Source organism: Notolabrus celidotus, chromosome 9, assembly GCF_009762535.1.
Source record: "Notolabrus celidotus isolate fNotCel1 chromosome 9, fNotCel1.pri, whole genome shotgun sequence".
Taxonomy (NCBI): domain Eukaryota; kingdom Metazoa; phylum Chordata; class Actinopteri; order Labriformes; family Labridae; genus Notolabrus; species Notolabrus celidotus.
The window spans coordinates 16,614,797-16,635,937 of NC_048280.1; the positions used below are offsets into that span (position 1 = coordinate 16,614,797).

The 21,141-nt window shown below is 40.1% G+C and overlaps 2 protein-coding genes and 1 long non-coding RNA gene across 3 annotated transcripts; 1 reads left to right on the plus strand and 2 right to left on the minus strand.

The window, feature by feature from the left end:
- Positions 1 to 1,774: 1,774 nt before the first annotated feature.
- gkap1 (G kinase anchoring protein 1) lies at positions 1,775 to 8,211 on the minus strand. Its single transcript, XM_034692451.1, has 12 exons — positions 8,050 to 8,211; positions 7,449 to 7,704; positions 6,572 to 6,730; positions 6,284 to 6,361; positions 5,548 to 5,686; positions 5,417 to 5,445; positions 5,047 to 5,208; positions 4,436 to 4,522; positions 3,732 to 3,795; positions 3,529 to 3,599; positions 3,342 to 3,419; positions 1,775 to 2,080 (listed from the first exon to the last, which is right to left on the minus strand). Exons 2-12 carry the CDS (start codon positions 7,689 to 7,691, stop codon positions 2,039 to 2,041), a joined length of 1,152 nt encoding a protein of 383 aa, XP_034548342.1. The 5' UTR covers positions 7,692 to 7,704; positions 8,050 to 8,211; the 3' UTR covers positions 1,775 to 2,038.
- Positions 8,212 to 9,240: 1,029 nt separating this feature from the next.
- On the plus strand, positions 9,241 to 15,369 carry LOC117819211. The gene is made up of 3 exons (XR_004632486.1): positions 9,241 to 9,423; positions 13,201 to 13,340; positions 13,492 to 15,369. It is a non-coding gene; the product is annotated as an uncharacterized LOC117819211 (long non-coding RNA).
- LOC117819210 (kinesin-like protein KIF27) lies at positions 9,965 to 19,370 on the minus strand. The gene is made up of 15 exons (XM_034692463.1): positions 18,833 to 19,370; positions 17,541 to 17,741; positions 16,242 to 17,215; positions 15,875 to 16,018; positions 15,607 to 15,783; positions 15,320 to 15,498; positions 14,994 to 15,103; positions 14,776 to 14,913; positions 14,053 to 14,237; positions 13,787 to 13,849; positions 13,444 to 13,614; positions 13,117 to 13,308; positions 11,904 to 12,131; positions 11,621 to 11,819; positions 9,965 to 11,482 (listed from the first exon to the last, which is right to left on the minus strand). The coding sequence occupies exons 1-15, from the start codon at positions 19,128 to 19,130 to the stop codon at positions 10,890 to 10,892; spliced, it is 3,852 nt and encodes a 1,283-aa protein (XP_034548354.1). The 5' UTR covers positions 19,131 to 19,370; the 3' UTR covers positions 9,965 to 10,889.
- Between the last annotated feature and the right edge of the window lie 1,771 nt (positions 19,371 to 21,141).

Sequence of the window (21,141 nt, forward strand, 5' to 3'; positions counted from 1 at the left end):
GTGTTTTTTATTTATTTTAATTATTTTCGACATTGTAGATTAATACTGAAGACATCAAAACTATGAAATAATCTGGTTTTGCCATTTTATGGATTACAACAGTTGTCAAATAGGGTTATCCATTGTGTACCAACCCTACCTCTGAACAACACAATTGATGGTCTCAAACCATAGTCTCAAACACATTGAGAAGGCAAGTCATTCTACAAGTGAACTCTTGACAAGGCTCATGTTAATTAGAAACCATTCCAGGAGACCACTTCATGAAGCAGACTGAGAATACCAAGAGTGTGCAAAGCTGTCATGAAGGAAAAAGGGGGTTACTTTACAGAATCTAAAATATTAAACATATTGTGGTTTGTTTCACACTTTTTTGTTCATTAAATAATTCCATATACATTATCTCACAAAAGTGAGTACACCCCTCACATTTCTTCAGAAGATGATGCACAAGAAAGCCCGCAAACAATTTGCTAAAGACAGCTGACTAAGGACATGGATTACTGGAACCATGTCTTGTGGTTTGATGAGACCAAGATACACTTATTTGGTTCAGATGGTGTCAAGCGTGGGTGGCGGCGCCCAGGTGTGTCTTGCCTACAGTCAAGCATGGTGGTGGGAGTGTCATGGTCTGGGGCTGCATGGGTCCTGCCGGCACTGGGGAGCTACAGTTCATTAGGGGAACCATGAATGCCAACATGTACTGTGACATACTGAAACAGAGCATGATCCCTTACCTTCAAATACTGGGCCACAGGGCAGTATTCCAAGATGATAACAACCCCAAACACACCTCCAAGATGGCCCTTGCCTTGCTAAAGAAGCTGAGGGTGAAGGTGATGGAGTGTCCAAGCATGTCTCCAGACCTAAACCCCATAAAAAACCTGTGGGGCCTCCTCAAGCGCAAGGTCTCTAACATCCATCAGCTCTGTGACGTCGTCATGGAGGAGTGGAAGAGGATTCCAGTGGCAACCAGTGAAGCTCTGGTGAACCCCATGCCCAAAAGGGTTAAGGCAGCGCTGGAAAATAATGGTGGCCACAGAAAATATTGACACTTTTGGCCCAATTTGGACATTTTCACTTAGGGGTGTACTCACTTTTGTTGCCGGTGGTTTAGACATTAATGGCTGTGTGTCGAGTTATTTTGAGGGGAAATTAAATTTACACTGTTATACAAGCTGTACACTGACTACTTTACATTGTATCAAAGTGTCATTTCTGCAGTGTTGTCCCATGAAATGATATAATTAAATATTTGTAGAAATGCGAGGGGTGTACTCACTTTTGTGAGATACTGTATGTTCTTTCATAGTTTTTATGTCTTTGGTATTAATCTACAGTGTTTCAAATAATTGAAATAAATACAAACCCTTGAATGAGAAGGTGTTTCCAAACTTTTGACTGGTTGGGTAGCTCAAAGAAAGAAAAAAATCACCCTGCACAAATCATGGGAGCAAGCAAAGTCTAGTCTCTGATGGAGTAAACGATCAGTTAGAAGAAAGAAGTGCAACTCTGCCCAACATAATATCAGGTTTCAGAAGTCTTAAACAGGATGATACACACAAATGCAGCATTTTTTCACTGAAAAAGTATTTTATTTACTTAACAGTGGGAAGGAACAGAACCCAAAACATACATTTCATATCTGTCTTTTGTTTTAGTTAAAAACATAAAGACATTTCAGGCACTGAGCCTTCAACAGAACAGATGCAGTGACACACATTTGCCCGCAGAGGGCAGCATTGTGTGCCAAGCCAACAAATTCAACTCAATCTTCAAACCTTTGTCATTTTTAATAACTTGTGTAATTCTTGTTCAGCTGTGTAATATATCATTTTCTTCATGTCTGGAGTGTATTTTGTATCGTCGTGTGTATTTGTAATAACAGGGGCATGCATAATATGCTGACATCAAGTCCAAACTATAAAAAAAAAATCCCGATTGGGCAAATAGAACCCTGAATGCGATCAGTAGCGTTTTCTTCATTTGTTCATTCATTCATTTGATTTTGCTTGACGGTCTTTTGTGTATGAAACTTTCATAGATCTGCTTCCGAGCCTTTCTTCCCTTTCTTGTTACCCTGCGAAGCAGAAAATCCCACAAAGTGCACAGTTATTTGGATGCAACCAAGTCAGTTCTAAGGTTCATAAAATACGAGATAAACATTGGAAGCAGCTATTCACATTCCGAGAGGCAGTACAGAAAAATAAAGGAGTCTCATTTCCATTTTTGACAGCCACACACTACTATACGCTGAAACAAAAGCAAAAGACACCCACTCATAAATAGAATCATTGCTGCTCAGAGAGTAAAATAAACCTCTCTACAACACAGCACTTCCTTGTCATTAGCACTCACTAATCAGATGTACAACCAGAAGAGTTGGGATACTTTGTAAAATGTTAATATATACAGAATTTGCTCATTTTCAAATCATTTGAAGCCAATATTGAATTGAAAATAGTACAAAGACAACATATTTAATTTTGAAAATTAAAAATGTTATTGCTTATGAAAAATATATGCTTATTTTAAATTTGATGCCACTTTCTGAGGTTTTTAAAGTGACAGGTTGTCCCATTCTTGTCGGATATGGGATTTCAGATGCTCAAAAGTTCGAGGTCTCCTTTGTTGTATTGTTTGAGTCATGATGCCCCAAATGTTTTCAAATGTTAGGTGACAAGTTAGCACAGCAGGCAGGCCAGTTCAGCACCTGGACTCTCCTACTACTGAGCCCTGCTGTTGTAATACGTGCAGAATGTAGTTTGGATTATTCTTCCTGTAGTATTCAAGGTGTACTCTGAAAAAGGCATGGTCTGGACGGCAGCATATGTTGCTCCAAAACCTGTATACTGTACAGTATTAATGGTGTCTTCCCATTATCAATGTGTAAGCTGCCTCTGCTATAGGCACTTACACATCCCCCCAGCATAAAGGATGCTGGCTGTTGAACTGTGCTTTGATATAAAGCCGAGTTGTCCCTTTCCCCTTTAGACGGAGTCTTCCACTTCGCCTCAGTCCATCAAAAACGGGCTCTGTCCCAAAAAGTTCTTGATCATGTTTATATGGTTTCCTATTTGCATGGCAAAGTTTTAACTTGTATTTGCAGATGAAGCGACAAACTGTTCATAGACAATGTTTTCTGGATGTGATTTTGAGCAAATGCAGTGACTTCCACCGCAGAGCCACGTCTGTTTTAGGTTATAACAGATCATGTGGGTCTTTGCACTATTTTCCATTTAACTATGGTTTTAATGCAAACCATCAAATTCTGTTTTTATCAATATTTAACTATCATTACTATTGATTAATAATATGATAATGATTATTTGACCTCTCACCTGATGTTTAGGTTGTTCCGACTGCAGTCCTTTGACTTTAGACCTCTCTTGTTCAAGTGCACCATGTAGTAATGTTACCTGAATAAAAAAAACCCCAACATTTAAATTCAGTTACTTTACATAAAATGTCTCTTTGTCTCACACACATGCATGTTTCTCTCATTATTTCGACTCCACTCCTACACACCTGTGATGAAAGTTCTTCTTTTATATGTAGTAGCTCTTCTACCTGTAGGAGGATTTCTGCTTTGTCTTTCACTGAGGAAGGGAAATTAGACATCATAAAATATGAGATGTTTCAGGTTAAATCTTAGTGAGCCAAGAGGAAGAAGGGAAAGAAATAAAAGGATGGAGGACTAAATAAATGAAGTGTTATATTTTTCCACTCACTTTCTCCCTGTTGAAGCATCTTCAGCAGTTGAGAATTTCTTGCTTTTACTTCTTTGTATTTCACCTGCAGGGATTTAAGGAAAAAGGGTTTATGGAATTGACCACAAGTGAGAATCAAGGGGGAGTAGTTTGTGCTCCAGGTGCAGCTTTGGAGGATTTGTGTGACAGTGTGATAGATAGGTCAACTTTTGACCCACATTTCCTCTGCATGGTTCTTTTCTCAATTCAGTTTTCCTGCAGATTGTGTACATTTAATGTAGACAGAAATCTTAGCTAATTTCAACGGAAACACTGTGAAAGCAGCACAAACAAAGGGATCCACATACTTTGACAATAGACCACAAGCTTCAAAAAAGAATATTTAGGAAGCTGCCCTTTCTATTTTTTAAATCTGGGTTTAATCCCCATCTTTTAGAATCAGCTCAGCTTGCTTGAAACCTTGATCAGGGGGATACAGTATTAAAATGAATTGCAGAAAACTACACACAAATTGTTCCCGTTGAAAACATAAAGAAAGCTGTTCTGTGTTGTGTTAAGGTAAGTAAATAGCCTCCATGAGGGAGACACAACCGAAACACTTCAAAGATAAGAGACAAGTATACTATAATGTAACTAATTATAAGATATTTCATACACAGCTGGCATATGAGTTGAAGCTATAGATTCCCAATAGAAATAAAGAATGATAAGAGGAAATTCCAGACCTCCCACTGTGAGATGGTCTTCTTTAGCTTATCGATTTCTTGGTCCTTCTTCTCCAGATCATACTTCAGTTGCTCTGCTCGGGGGTCCTAACAGGAAAAAATAAAACAATCTAAGTTAGGAAAAATGAATACTTTGTGACCAACTTAGCAAAAAAAGGAAACTCAGATGTCACTTGAATAATGCTGCATGTGGACACTCAGCTGCACTGACAGACCTCAAAGTGGGCCATGTGAAAAAGGGTGAAAAAGGAGTTAAAATGGAAAACATTTCAAGTTTAATCATAGCTACTCTTATTTAGCCAGTTCCCCAATAAGATGATTTATTTTCCCAGTAAGACTCTGGCATACTAAACAAACGTCTTGATGAGGTTGATTCAAAATCAGCTAAAGAAATAACACTCAATAACCTGAAATTATAAGCTCAAAAAGAACTTCAGGAAGTTGTCAGACTGAAGCATATACTGCTGATATGTTCTATGATTAAAGGGTAATTACAACAAAGATGAATTCAAACTGCCACATGAGAAACAATTCTATCTTATCCAAACTTCTCAGAATACAAACAGACAGCCCAAATGTTCATCATGTCATGCTTCTATCCGTCTCCTCACTGGTTCATGTTCTGTAGAGGTGTTGACTTCTTGTCCCGGACTATTGGAGTACTGCTCACGTCTCTTCTCCTGTTGGATGATCCGACTGACGTCATCCTCCAGCTTGTTGAAAAAACGATCCTCCTGCCCAACTCCCAACGTCGAGTTAGCCACTCTGGCATCCTAGAAAAGAGTTTCAACATGAATATGCAACATCATACATGACACCCCAAATAAAACCTTGCATTTTTTAAACAGATAACTGAATAGTTTTTATGTATAAATATAGATACCATATCAATAAATCCTGTTCAGTCAAATGTGTTTGATAACACAAACATCTCACACTTGGGTTTTAGGAAGGAGAAAGATGCTCAAGGAATCTGCTTACCTCTTTCTCTTGTTTCTTACTCAATTGTTCTGCAGAGACACAAACACTAACATTATTATTCTGTGAAGCAATGGACTGCAGTACACAAGATAGTTTATTGGTTTTGTAATGGATCAATTAGTACTCCTCACCTGCACTTCCCTCAGCCTGAAAGTCCTGCAGTGAAACTGTCTTTTTGTCTTTCGCCTGCTGGTTCTTCTTTTTGTCCTTCTTTCCTCCGCCATCTTTTCCTCCTCTAGACTTCGGGGAGGAGGTGTTTGTGTTGACGTGCTGAGTGAAATAAAAACTGAATTTAACTTCCTCCATACTAAAAATTGTTTGATGAAATACAATGCAGTGTGGAGTCATTAAGACAATTAGTGTTTTTTCCTTCTCAGCTCAAACACTACATTTCAAATCAAAGTGTGTGTCATAAATTTGCTGACTTACAGCTTCAAGAGGACAAGGGGACACCCATATTTGTTGAACAGTGAGATGAATTGTTAATTTTCCCTTGTAAATGTAGATGTGTATAAAATGGTTACTTGTTTTTCATAGTCATTAGATCAACTGCTATCGTTTAATGTTATGTCTCCTGGACTGAAAAGCCGACCTGAAACAAAACTATCCAAACATTTACAAACTGCATTCATAAGACGTGCATTTTCATTTGTTGAACAATAAACAGCTTTTTTTTGGTGCTTTTCATTTCTCTTTTGTTCTGCAGCACCTGAGACAAAAGATCCAGGAAAGGAGAAGCTGTTCGGTTAAGGCAGTGAATAAAAACTTTCCTGTCTGATGGCTAAGTTTGGTGATTTCCCCACAGATTAAGAAGATCAATATGGTATTGTATTTCAGAAGAGTACCATCAGTGAGTAGGCAATGTACCTGTTTCTGTTGTTCGAATTCCAGTTTACTTAGAATTAAGGCCTTTTCCAAGTCTGCCTCATACAGCTCAGTGGTTATCTACAAAGGGAAGAGAAACACAGATGATATTTCAAGGACTCCTGTTGGATGCTAATGGTTAGTTTTGTTAGTAAAACACAGTTTCATCAGTGAAAGACAGCATAGCTTCAAATAGCTCTGCTCAGACTGAAGAACTGTGGCACATAAGTCATTGAAAGAACATAATCTATGGCAAATCTCAAACACTTTCGTCTGAGTGTTCCCTCTTACCTGCTCATCCCTCTGTTTCCACTGCTGCCACCCCTCAGGAGGGGGATTGTGGTCCCCTGCGGTCGGATTGATGAGTTCACTGGCGATTCCTGACAGCGTCATATTGGGAGGGGGAGCACCCGATTTCTGAGGAATCTTCTTGAAGGCCAAATTACGTAACTGATGGAAGGAGAGACATTAATTAAAAAAAAAAAACACTGAGTCTTGATATAACTATCATTGCTACTATTATTAGGTCTGTCGTGCACTATTGTTGACTGAAGAAACCTTTTTCATAAGTGTACATAAACATAAGCTATGTATTTAACTACAGAGACCTTACAGGTGCTTACTAAATAGCTCCTGAATAATTTAGGTCCAAGTTTAAGTGTCAAGTGTAAATTAAGAAAACCATTCTCCTAATTAGACAAAAAAATATCTTAAAAACCCCAAAACCAAGTAAAGGTGAAAAATGAAAATGTTGTTTGAAATTTAAGACCTAGTTACTACAACACAATAGTTGCAAGTTGATTAGATTAGATAGATAGTAGATAGACTTTGAATGGCGTCATAAAATCATATCATGTGTATTTAGGGCAGTGTTGAAGTACAAGGAGGGACAGATTTCAAATACTATTTTTTATAATGTAAACCCTTTAATTTCAGCACATTTCAACACTTGCTATTAACAGCTGAAAGCAGAAGAAAACAAGGAACACAGTCAGTTCTGTTTCACCTGACACCACAGTCTCTGCAGTTTCAGTTCAGGTGAAGTGAAACAACAGATGAAAACCATTATGGTTCAGCCTATACCGAAACGGAAGCCATATAGGCTTCCTTGTGACACATATCACTACAGAGATGAAGGCCTTGAGATGCTCCTGTCTACCCCTCCTACCTCATTTGCCTCACTCTGCTGCTGTTCCTTCTTCTTCTTTTTCTTGTCCTTCTTCTTGTCGTTCAGCTGACCCGCTTTCCCCCCGGCCGCTTTTCCTTGTTTAGGCTTCCCGGAGTTCTCCCGTCCGCCTTTTGTGCTGAACTTCCCTGCATCAGAGGTGTCGGAGTCCGAATCCGAGTCTATCTGGAGCAGGGCGAAGCGGGAGGCGGTGGTGGGGACAGTGATCATTGCAGACGACGCCATTTCGGAAGTTAAACTATTTGATAACAAAAATGACACAAAGAACAATACAGTCAGAATAACTTGAAGACACCCACAATACAAGGAGTGGGCTTCTAGTATATATCCTCCCTTCAAACAAAAACTCTATCTCGGCTGAAAGCTTTACTTATGTCCACACATTAATAGCCAATTAGTTTAACTCACAATGATGAATTGTGATGAGATTTGAGTGGTAGCGCAGCTAATAGTCTGCTGACAGGCACAGCTAGCATTACAAAGCAGCAAGTTACCCTAGCTAACACTTAGCCGGCTTTGTTAGCTTCTAAACAAGTGCAACAACAGTACTGCATGACAGTCAAAAACACATTTAGGGACTCACGGTGGAAGCTTGTCTTCAATACAGTCGCTGGTTTATTTTGAGGAGGCAGTATTCACCAGAAAAGTTGCACGAGGACACTTTCACCTGTTCGCGAGGGTGCTGTGGTTACCGTGGGTTTGCTAACTGACTGAGTACGGCAACCCGAGAGGGACAAAAAGGATACAGACCATAGACTGTATAAAACACATACAGCCCATAGACTATTAAACGCAGACAGATCATAGACAGTATAAAACACAGACAGACCATAGACTGTATAAAACACAGATACAGACCATAGTCTGTATGAAATACAGAGACATACCATAGACTGTATAAAACAAAGACAGATCATAGACTGTATAAAATACAGATACAGACCATAGACTGTATGAAATACAGAGACAGACCATAGACTGTATAAAACACAGACAGATCATAGACTGTATAAAATACAGATACAGACCATAGACTGTATAAAATACAGAGACAGACCATAGACTGTATAAAATACAGATACAGGCCATAGACTGTATAAAATACTGTCGGACCATAGTCTGTATAAAATACAGATACAGACCATAGACTGTATAAAACACAGATACAGACCATAGACTATAAAACGCAGACAGATCATAGACTGTATACAATACAGATACAGACCATAGACTGTATAAAACACTGATACGGACCATAGACTGTATAAAACACAGATCATAGACTGTATAAAATACAGATACAGACCATAGACTGTATAAAATACAGTCAGACCATAGACTGTATAAAACACAGACAGATCATAGACTGTATAAAATACAGATACAGGCCATAGACTGTATAAAATACAGTCAGACCATAGTCTGTATAAAATACAGATACAGACCATAGACTGTATAAAACACAGATACAGACCACAGACTGTATAAAATACAGATACAGACAAAGACTGTATAAAATACAGATACTGACTGGTTTCTCTTGAAAGAGAGAAAACAGACACATTGTGGTTTCCGTGTTGGTTATCAGATCTGTTTTGAGTGGAATAGAAATTCTATGCTATGTGTTTCATGTTATGCGAGAATTAGTAAACCTCATGCATCTTATTATCTCATTTACATTTACCAGTTTACACAGTTTCCATGGTGATACCTCGGCTACAGAATTCCTCTGCTCTGAGAACAGTTTGGTCAGTTGTCATGGTGATAGACTTCATGTAATGTTTAATGTAGTGTCCATTTAGCCCAGAAGATGAACATTATCTATCCCCCATTAGGGAAGATATATTTTTAAAGGGTTGATAATAGCTAAAAGATTACACTGTCCAGTATAAATGCTGAAAAAAACACCGGAGGAAAAGGAACAACAATCCCAGCACCAACCTTGAAGCTGCTGTTGGTAGGAATGGTGTAAAATACGTTACTTTATTTCTGCTGGGTTTGGAGAAAATGTCATAATGCCCATCGGTACTCATCGGTAATGGGAGTAATTTGAGATTATTGCAAAATCTCTGCGTTTTCCAATGCCTTTGTATCAAGTAATGTTATTAATCCCCTCGTCCCGTTATGGCAGACCAATCATAGCTAATCTCCAATCCTCTGTCCTGATTGGTAAAGGTGCGGCCCCTACTACGTCCTCCGATTGGTTATGAGTACAGCACTATCATGACTGCACACACCGATCTGTGTTGGGGGGCTAAGAGGAAATCTGGTTGGGAGGGATAGTGTTGACATTCGAAGTCCCTCTCTCTGAACAGATGTTTACTCTGTGACTACCAACAGCAGCTTTAAACCTAGTTAGCTGCTTATCTAAGTTACAGCATGTATTACTGTGGAATGTGCATTTTGGGAAGGTCCCACTTATATCCTACCTATAGCTCCATGGGTTGTCAATCCATGGTCTAGGAATGGAGGATGAAATGCCACCACACAAAGAAGACTTAAATCTAAAGTTTAATGATAAAAGACTCATCTGTTCAGGTAATAATTTAAAACATCAATCAACAACAAACAGTTCACAGTTAAAAGTGAAGTACACACAGATATAAAAGGTTTGTATCAAAAAAAATCAAATACATTAAAATACATTAAAAAAACTTTATATTACGTTCTGTACTGGCCATTTTAAGTGCTCAACAGTGCTAGAAATTTAAAAGTGAAAGACAAAGCAATGTTTCTCATTGGGCATTACCTGAAAAGACTAATCACAGGTCAAATAAATGTTTTACCCAACTTATTTTATCTTTTAAATAAAAATGAATTGGGAAAAATCTGTTCAACAGATGCAGTGACTGTACCAACTGTACTCTGCCTACAGAAATGATATCCTACTGTAAGCATTAAATACTCAATACTCAACATACATTAGTTATTAGACTATGTGCAAAATGTATTTATGACATTTTAACGCTATTCAAAAATGTTTTGGATATTTATCTATTACATGAGCTGTAGATTTTGAGATCCACAAATTATTAAAGAGAACCTGACATGAACATCTCTCTCTTTAGATGTAATCTAAAAGTTGTCCCATGACTAAATCAGTCTGGCTTTGTGTTTCGTAACAACATTCAGCATGGCCAGGAGACAAGTGGAACAGTTCATTGTTCCAACATTTTTACCTTGGTTACCATAATGTGAATTTGGCTATGCATTCAAAGTATGGACGTTTCTTACTGACCACAAAGCCCCTACAGAGTCTGTTCGATAAACAAAGCACAGACAATTTCAAAGCGAACCAAAGATGAGAGAAAATATTGTTGAGTTTGAAATGTTTTGTCATTAGTTGATCATGAGCAGCAGTAGTGTGTTGGTACTTCTTGGTACCATGATCTACTAAAGCAACTAAAAAGGCTTCATGTAACATCATCTGTCAGTGTTTTTGGACACTTCTATGGAGTCCTCTAGCAAAGACTCTGAGCTAGCATCTAGAACAGACTGGCGCCCTCTTGTGGCCAGCAGGTCAGCTGGAGTGATCTGTCTCAGCTCCCTGCGACAAAGACGAACCGGTGCCATCACTAAATGTTCCCCAGCCCCTCTGTCCCTCTGCCCCTGTGACTCTGTCTGTATCTCGTGGTATTCTGGTATATTTGTGGTTGTGTGCACATGGAGGTGAGAAGAGGATGAGGGAGAGGGAGTCTGGTGTGAATATCCCTTCATGAGAGAATCGTTGTGTGTCTGTTGGTCTATTTGCTCAGCCTGTATCTTTGTGTATGTTGTTAAAATATGTGTACTTGCCTGTGATTCCTCACTGTGCACCAGGAGTTGGTTTGCACCTATTTGTGTTTGCCTGTGATCAAGTGAATGTGAAGGCTGATCAACAGAGTTTTGGGCGTCATTGTGGAGCTCCCTGAGTTTCTTTTTAAGCTGCCGGCTGGAGCTTTTGTAGAAAAACAGCTCTTTCTCCAGATGCTGCAGTCTCTCTTGGATGGCCTGCTGTGGCTCTCCTGAACTGCCCTCTAAACACACAGGAACAACAAAAGTTTAAATAAACAACAACGGTCATAAAAAAAATGCTGTACAAGCTTTATGGAGTGGACAGGACTAAAAATAAATCATGTTTTATGTGTTTTTCAAAGCTTTCCTTATCTCCTCACCTTTAAGTTTCTGCAGCAGAAGCTGTATGTTGCTCTGGTGATCTCTGTGCAGCTCGGTGATCCTGCAGTCTGCATCCAAGGTTAGATGCTGCATGGCTGTTTCCAACTCTCTTATTACCAGCTCTTGCTCCCCAGCGTGAATCTGCAGCTCTTCACAACGCAAACGCAAATAGTGCTCCACCTCTCGAAGACATACCACCTGGAGAGTTTGATGAAGGCAAGAGTGAGCCCAGGAAGCATGTAAGACATGTAGGGCTGGATACTGTAACTTATTGCGACTTACCTTGTTGAAATATTTCACGAGCAGCTCTGTCGCCTCAGGTGGTGAAAGCTCCTTCAGCTTCCTGATGACATCAAAGAATTGGGCGGGTTCACTGCTTTTTGACTGATGTGTAGAGGAGTCTGTGATTGACAGCTTGTTCTGTTTGTCCTGGATGGAGTGGTTTCTAAATTCCAGCGCTGCATTCAGAGCTTCAATCGATTCCTCCAGCTCCAGCAAGGAATGCTCCTCCTATATGAAGATATTCACACATCCAAGATGCACACTGACGAACAATGCAGAGCACCATGAACAAGGTATAACAATAAGACAGTCCACTAAAGCCTGTGCATCACACACATACAGTGTGTGTTGAAGTGCACTTGCGCCAACCGTGCATGCAGCCTGTTACAGTCACTTCTGTTCGTTCATTCTTCTTTCTGATTTTTCTTCTCTTTCTTTATCATAATGTCAGATTTTTCTCTGGCGGTTTGTTTGAGTTGAGACCTCTTTTGGCCTTCTGTTTGTTAGAGTTGTGAACTGTTTTTCACAATGAAATCACCAACTTTAACTTTTACATGCATTACCGTTGCCCGGCAACCCTGCTTTGTTTTTGTTTTTACTAATGCTCAGCTGGTTGAGCTGAAGCCAGTCGGCTCATCGGCCAAACCGCTAGACATTCCTGCAGAACTCTGGAGATTTAGGACGCATAGAGGCAGAGGAGGCATAGAGCTATAAGGGAGGAGAGCTAGTATAAGAAGACGAAGATTTATGGAGAGGGGATAGAAGCCATGTGTCTCCTCTCTCATCATGGGCAGCATGAGATCTCTGGCTGATAAGATGGATGGGCTAACAGGACTAGCCAGGAGTCAGACTGAGTTTTAGGAATGTAGCATGTTGTGCTTTACGGAAACGTGGCTGCATCTGGATATTTCCATAAAGCAACCTCTCCATTGACGGCTTCCAGACTGTCCGATGGACCGGGATAGCACCGAGAGTGCTGTGGGCCTCCAACCATGTTATCTTCACAAGGAATCTCACATGTCTCACAGGACTACGGCCACCAGACAGACCACCAGAGTGCCCTCTGGGGACTTCAAACATGTATTTATTTTCTACATGGCTTATTATTGTATTGCATAACTTATTGTGTATAGAGCAACTGTGATGACTGAATCCCCCCGACCCGGATTAAATAATGTATTTCTGATTCTGATTCTGAATCTGATTTTCTGACCTCAACTGTGAGCACTCGGTTGTCCTTCAGCTGAGCGTCCAAAGTGTCTCTCCTCTTTCTGAGAATGTCTCTCTCCTTCTCCAGTTCCTCTCTGGAGACTCCTCCGTTCAGCCTAAAACTGCTCCTGCTCTTCATCTGCTCCTCCACAGACTCCAACTGCATCGCCACACACAGCAGGTCCTGACTCAGAGCCTGAAAAGTGACAACAACCACAGAGATCCCAGGTTCAGTGATAAATGTTCCCCTAATCCAGAAGTGTCATTGATAATAAGACTTGTCCCAATATTTTCAATGACCATAAAAATCTTGACACATATACAGGCTGACCTGACTGGACTGTAGCTTCTTGATCTCCAGTTTGTTTTTCTGTTGCAGACAGGTGTCCCTGTGCAGGAGCACCTCCTCTCTCCTCCCCAGCTCCCCCTCCAGCTCCTGCAGCTCTGCTCTCTTCTGAAGGACCCGCTCCTCCTCTTCTTCCAGCCAGTTTCTGTCATGAAACTACAGTAAGACAGGAAGGAGTGAGAAGAGTGAGGATTAATGGAAAGGGGAAAGGGGTAAAGGATGATGAGCAATTAACATGGAGTGCATGAAACTCTGACAACGGGTTTATTTCAGGGAGGATGCTAAACAAACTTTAAAGGATACCAACAGCTCCTATTTAACATTTTACCTTTCTCTTTAATTCCTCATGATGCTTGCTCCTGCAGACAGTCATATCATCTCCCTCTTGCTCCTGCAAATAACACTGATACAGTTAGTGACACAGGAGTCACTTATATTTTACTTGTGCTAAAAGTTAGCTGTTCTATTCTTGCAGTTTTGTCGTTCCAAATGAATCTAACGTCCACCGGTTATATTTAACCCTTAGTTAACCAAGGGTGAAATAACAAACTAAACAGAAAAAAAGATCTGTGAGTAACAATCTGTACAACTGACCCCGTTTTGTTCAAGTTCTCGGAGACTGCTCTGAAGCTGAGCTTTCTGCAGTCTCATGTGCTGAAGACTGTGGTACACCTCGGACTGGATCCTCCGTCTTTGCATGGAGAGCCTCATCAACACATCAGATTCTCTGCCATCTTTGCTGAGCCTGCCCTGTTGGTTCAAGGCTTTCGTTTTCTTGTCTGTCAGACAAAGCACGTATTAATCTTGCAAATATTGCTGAAATAAGAGATATCACATATAAATAGATGGTCTAATGTTTTAAAGTATGATGTCATGATGGTTGTTTCCTCAGTTAAAATGGTGTGTCAGTACCTATGGTCAGTATAGCATTAGTGCATAGAGATGTTCCATTTTCCAAAAAAGTTACCTGGCTAAATGGTAACTAGATAAAGAGATTATCACTGAAAGATGTCCGTGCGTAGGCCCCTATGTTGTGGAAATATAATTCTCTGTCTCTTTGCTACTGTTGTTGCCCTAGGAGTCCAACATTCTCACAGTAGAAGCTGGATGTTGTAGAAGTATCATTATTGCACTAATCAGCATTGCAGAAATGTTTCGACCAACCTTGGCTCACTTAAAGCTGCTTTCACTTTTGATACACAAACATTAGCCAAAGATTTAAATTATTCTAAAGTCAGTATACTGAATAAAGCCACAAACAAACACACACACACACAGGAGTACATGAGTTAAAGGTATGTAATTACATGAACACACCAGTGTTGTTTATCTCTTTGATGAGCTCTTCTTTCATGCGCATGTTGACTGACAGATCTCTGATCTGTCTCTGAGTAACACTGGCTCTCAGTCTGGCCTTCCTCATTTGGTTTCGCTTTGACTGGTTTTCCTCTGTCCCTGAGAAGATATTAGAAGTGATTATATGTCACATATATATAAGACACAACATGTTTGGTATTTAATTACTTCAAGTTTACCTGTGGCCTGCACTGGTGGAATTCCATTCACAGTTTGGTCTGTTCCAGTGTTTTTCTTTTTCAGAGCAGATTTTTTCTGCTGGCTAGTCCATGTTCGGTTTAAAGAACGCCTGGAACATAGACACAATGTGTTAAAAAGTAGCCACAATATAAAAATCTGAATGAAGATTACTGAAATATGAGAAAAATTAGTTATGATTTTTGTATTGCTGTTTTGAAGTTATTGTTTGTTAAAAAAAAATGACCATCAGATGAAAGGTCTTTGTTGTAGTAAATCAATGATGGTTTGCTTAATAAAGAACCGTTGGAGGATTACACACTCTCACCTGGAACCCACTCTGCCCACTAAGATGTCCTCCTGGTCCTTTTGGCTCTCTGTCTGTGGTTTTATGAATGGACAGTACACCTCATCCTTTTCCTCAATCTCAGCTAGTAGGAGATGACCTCTCATCTTAAAGGCTGCCATCACCCGCTCCAGTGAATAAGCTGGGGGACTGGAGTGAATCTACAAATCCATGGTGAGACAAAAAAAAAGGGAGTACATATTACAGTCAAAGTCACAAAAACAAGTCAAGTGCAACATGTACAACAACAGAGCAGTGCATCAACCTACCCTCCTGGGGGCCCCGTGTCCACAGCTGAGTCTGATCAAAGGGGCGCTGTGAGGTCTCGTGCCAAAATTCTCAGAAGCCCCTGCTTTCCCTGTTCCCCCTGATGTTGCATCCCTAAACGTCATTAGATCACTTCTGAGTTGATTGATGAGGATCTGTTGGTCCACAAGTTGATCATCCTGAAGACATGCACACAAAGGTACACATTCAAACAACAGACAAAAACAACACCATAGACGTCATCAAATTCTTCTCAAACAATCTTCTCACCTGTAATCGAGTGTGTCCCTTTTCTTCCTCTAAGGCCTGCATGTGAGCTTTGTTCTCTTGAAGAAGTCTATCTACATCTTTTTCGGCCTGTCTTAGTTCAGCATCTTTCTGCGCAAACAGCTGTTCATGTATAGTGAGGGCTTCCTAAAAGACAGAGAAAAATAGGGCTTTGTTATGATGACGTGTGGATTTTATATAAACTCAGCAACACACCTGTTTTTCTACTCTGAAAACATACAGTAGCAACATCAGTTTATCCATAGCTAAAATTCTTGGATAATGGACCAGATCTCATTAACTCTCATTAACTGCTGAATAAAAGAAACACATGTATTGACCATCACATGTTTCTGTTTTAACTTATTACCTTGCATTTGCTGAGTTCTTCTCTGAGCTTTATGATTTCAACATGATTGGATTGCCCGTCACCTCTCTCTGAACACTCCTTGTCATCAGCTTGATGTGAGTGATTGACAGCAGCCAGTCTATCTTGCCATTCCTGCACTCTCTGTCTGAAAGAATGACTCGCAGTGGGGCCAGACAAATCTGAAAGCAAGGCAGCAGCTTCTTGAGCGAGGAGGCGGTACTGTGATGGTTCCTCTGGCTTCTCAGATATCCTCGACTGACCAGACAGCCTGGAGCTGTTACCCTGACGAGTGCTTCCATTTGTCCTCTCCATTTCTATCTCTCGCTCTTTGTCTTTCAGCAGCTCTCTCAGTGTCTTAACTTCCCTCTCAAGGTCACCCAGTCGTGCCTTACCGGGGTTCCATGTCGTAGGAAAAGATTTAACCTCAATGTGTGTAGGTCTCGCCCCAGGGTGGTTGTGAATTTGACGAGCCTTTGATGCAAATTGCAGGGCTCTCAGAGTCTCAGTTACACTTTGGTTGGAGGGACTTACACATACCACCATTAAAGTATGAGCTGTGCCTCCTAAAGAATCACGGAGGAGACGAGTGATCTTGGCATCTCGGTATGGTACGTATACATTATTTGCCTTGTTACTGCGCCGATTTAGGTCAATTTCACAGAGGGCACGGATGACTTTGCCAAGTGCAAGCAAACCTGTGTTGTTATGAACAAGCTCTTTGAGAAGAACTCCAGTGTTGTTAGTTTTATCAGCACGCTCTGAGCCTGCCAGGTCAACTAGACAGAGTTTGGAGGAGCGGACGAACTTGTTGCCGGGGCAACACTGGAAAATCTGTATGGTGAAGATGGTGTGAGAACGACTGGAGTGCACGTTCATTCTTGTGGTTGCAGTGTGGCGCACAGCATTGCCCTTTTCCAGAACACTTAGAAGCTCCTCGGTTGAATAGACATCCACCTCTTTGGCTCCAACCACCACTGAAAGCACAAAGAACACACTCAAGCATCTGTTTTTAGTTGACCACTTTTATACTGATTTAAAGTATTACTTTGCCTGAGGAATTTGAGAGTTCCTTAATAATTTGTTCTGCATCTCTAGTGATATCATCTGGGTCATCTCATGGGTTTATATCTGTAGTAAAAACCCTGATTTACACAGAGGGGGCTTTAGAGAGGTGCATCATTGGAAGTGTAGGATCCAGTGTGATCCTTGGAGCTTATTCCTTTTTCTGCCAACCATCTGAAAACTGTAAAATAAACATAGTTTTTGTACTGCTTGCCAATAAAACTAAGTTCTAATTACCTGTGTTTCCCTTCTCATCATCTCTTATGTGGAGTGCTTTGTGCATGGTAGGCAGTTCCAGCAGATCCCGTAGTTCCTCCATGTAACACTCAATAAACGAAACTCGCACTGTGGCAGCTAACCCATCACTGTTTGTCCTCTTCTCTTCCAGCAACGAGAACACATCCTGGGCCACGCGTTGAATTATTCCTCCCTCTTCAACTAGGAGAGGGTTTGGAAAAAAGAGAGATGGAGGTGTGGACTACAATTTCAAAAGCAAACTGAAAAGTTTCAGAAAAGGTAATATATGATATATAAATATGAAACAATGTAGATTCAATCCTATTCATTGAATAGAATAGAATATCTTTATTGTCATTGTAAAAAGTACAATGAAATTAAGTGCAATCTTGTTTCAATGCAATAAATAATATATATACACTACCGGTCAAAAGTTTTGGAACACCCACATTTTTCCACTTTTTTATTGAAAACCAAGCAGTTCACGTCCATTAAATAGCTTGAAATGGTACAAAGGTAAGTGGTGAACTGCCAGAGGTAAAAAAAACAAACAAAAAAAACAAAAACAGGGTAAGATTTCCCAAAACTGAAAAAAGAATGTACATTTCAGAATTGTACGAAAAGGCCTTTTTCAGGGAACAAGAAATGGGTTGCTGTTCTGCAGCAATTGAGGTTAATCAAGCCTTGAAAGTTGGTGCTGCCAATTCTTACAGGTGTCCCAACTGTCCTTGATTACTTCCAACTCCCTCTGTCTGCATAAAAGTAGTGTTGGAACACACTACCATACCCTCGTGAGCAATATTTGAACAGTCCTGTACTGCCGAAAGTAATGTGTTGCTAAATAAATGGCAAGAAAAAGGTGCCAAAGGTGGCTACTTCAATGAGTCAAAAGTTTAGACTACATTTTTGTTTATGAATTGATTCCATGATTTGTTTTTGAAATTCAATTGTTTATTTGTTTGATGTTTTAATTTCAGAGCACAAGACATTGAACTGCATCATTTTCAAAAAAAACCTTGACAAATTGGGGTGTTCTAAAACTTTTGATCAGTAGTGTATATAAAAAATAAGTACTAAGAAAACACAGAAACCCACAAGACAGACAAACCCACACATACATCTATACTGGACATTCATTGCACAATTCCCTTAGGCAAGATATCACAGTACTGTATGCTTTAGTAATACAACTCCCTGCATACAGGACATGATCACAATATTTCCAAATGCTGCTCTCCTCTTTCTTTTTCTCAAACCCAAAAATGCCACAGTCTGTGCTCTGTACAACCTACCCTGGTTCCGTCCTCCCAGTGTGTACGTCTTCCCTGACCCAGTTTGTCCATAGCAGAAGACTGTAGCGTTGAAGCCGTCCATCAGATACTCTACCAGCGGCTGGACGCAGGTCTCGTACAACTCATCCTGTTCGGCATCCGGTCCAAACGTGTGGTCGAAGGAGAAGACACAGTTTGGACTGACCACCACATCAGTAGAGTCCGGCTCTGTCCACACACTCACCCTGTGGTTTAGAACGACTTCTTTGGAAAGCAGGGGACGGACACGGACCGCCACCTGGATACTCACCTCGCTCATGGCCGTGAAGTGTACAGTGACTATTTACTGAGGTACCTTTACTCCTGTCCAGGCATCTTGTTGATGAATTGATCTCTAACTTTGAGCTCTTAAACGTGTCCAAAATATACCTTTAAATTCAAAGTTTCTGTCGCCAACACTGAGTTTACAGTCTGTGTTGTTGTCAACTTCCCCGTTTGTTGTCATTCAATGGTTTCCCGGGAAACCACAAAGGCCGAGGAGCGCGCGACGCTTCCAAAGAGTGTTCAGAGCGCGAGGACCGAGGGACACGTGAAGGCAACAGCGCCATCATGTGATTGTGCTGCACCAAAGAAAACACATTACTAAAACATAGAAAGTGTAACACTTTAGCAGGAAGTAATTTGAAGAAAACACGGGAATACCTCCCCCCAAAAAGAAAAAAAGAAATACAATGATTGTAACATACGATTAAAAAGCCTTGCACAAATTGGAAAATATATAAAGGCAAGGCAAGGAAAGGCAACTTTATTTGTAGCGCATTTCATACACGAGGGCAACTCAATGTGCTTTACATTAAAACATTAAAAGCATTGGAAACATTCAGACAAGCATAAAAGAGCACAATTGAAACGCAAATATAATAAAACATAGAAAAGAAAATGAAAATCAGAAAATATTCAAAGTAAATTTTAAATTTACATTTAAAGTGAGTTAAAATCAGCTAAGATAGGAAGGCAGTGGCAAATAAAAAAGTCTTATTCTTTGATTTAAGAGGTGAGAGTTGGAGCGGACCTACAGCTTTCAGGGAGTTTGTTCCAGATATGTGGTGCATAATGACTAAACGCTGCTTCACCATGTTTTGTTCTGACTCTCGGGACTGAAAGCAGACCAGTACCTGATGACCTCAATGGTCCAGATGGTTCATAAAGTAGTAGCAGATCAGCAATGTATTTTGGACCTAAACCATTCAGTGCTTTATAAACCATCAGCAGGATTTTAAAGTCTATTCTCTGACAGACAGGAAGCCAGTATAGAGATCTGAGAACTTGAGTGATGTGATTTACTTCTTTTGGTCCTTGTTAGGACTCAAGCAGGAGCATTCTGTATGAGCTGCAGTCGTCTGATGGACTATTCAGGGAGTCCTGTAAAGACACTGTTACAGTAGTCTAGTCTGCTAAAGATAAATGCATGGAGGAGTTTTTCTGCATCCTGCTGAGACATAAGTCCTTTAATCCTTGATATATTCTTAAGGTGATAGTAGGCTGACTTTGTAATCGTCTTAATGTGTCTGCTGAAATTAAGGTCTGAGTCTCTGACTACACCAAGGTTTCTGGCTTGGTTTGAACATTTCATTTGTGCAGATTGGAGCTGAGCAGTAACCTTTAACCTTTCCTCCTTGGCACCAAAAACAATCATTTCAGTTTTTTCTTTTTTTAACTGAAGAAATTCTGGCTCATCCAGTCATTGATTTGTTCAATGCATTTACTCAGTGTTTGTATGGGACTATAATCACCTGGTGATATGGTGATGTAAATAAGAAAAAAGAGAAAACTTTAAAATATTACACAATATAGTACAGTAAATATATGAATATATTTGTCTCATAATGCAGAGAAGGAACATGATTATTCTATATTTTATTATCTAAAGGTAAACATAAATCATTTGAAATCAATAAAATAATATTTTAATAAATGTTTTAGACAACTTTTTTGTATTTCAAGTTAGTGGCCGGTGTCTTGTCTCACCCTGTCGGGATTCTTTTTCCCATAACAACCTGCTAACCATACATTATCCCTTACTTACCTGGCCACTTACTTTTAGTTACTGTTTTTCTGCTGGGTTTGTAAAAAAGGTCATAATGCCCATCAGTACTTATCAGTAAGTGACGTAATTTAAGACTATCGCGAAATCTCTGTGTTTTCCAATGCCTTTGTATAAAGCAATGTTATTGTTCCCCTCGTTCCCATTATGACGGACCAATCATATTTAACCTCCAATCCTCCGTCCTGATTGGTTGAGTGGCGTCCCCACTACGTCGCCCTGAATA

Excerpts from the sequence above, each read along its gene's own strand:
- gkap1 (XM_034692451.1), bottom strand. The coding sequence starts at position 7,691 with ATGGCGTCGTCTGCAATGATCACTGTCCCCACCACCGCCTCCCGCTTC. Across the intron at positions 6,362-6,571 it reads GGAAACAGAGGGATGAGCAG|ATAACCACTGAGCTGTATGA; the intron begins GTAAGAGGGAAC and ends TTCCCTTTGTAG. Across the intron at positions 3,420-3,528 it reads AAGAAGAACTTTCATCACAG|GTAACATTACTACATGGTGC; the intron begins GTGTGTAGGAGT and ends TTTTTTATTCAG.
- LOC117819210 (XM_034692463.1), bottom strand. The coding sequence starts at position 19,130 with ATGAGCGAGGTGAGTATCCAGGTGGCGGTCCGTGTCCGTCCCCTGCTT. Across the intron at positions 15,104-15,319 it reads GTGGGCAGAGTGGGTTCCAG|GCGTTCTTTAAACCGAACAT; the intron begins GTGAGAGTGTGT and ends TCTATGTTCCAG. Across the intron at positions 13,850-14,052 it reads GAGAACTTGAACAAAACGGG|GAGCAAGAGGGAGATGATAT; the intron begins GTCAGTTGTACA and ends TGTTATTTGCAG.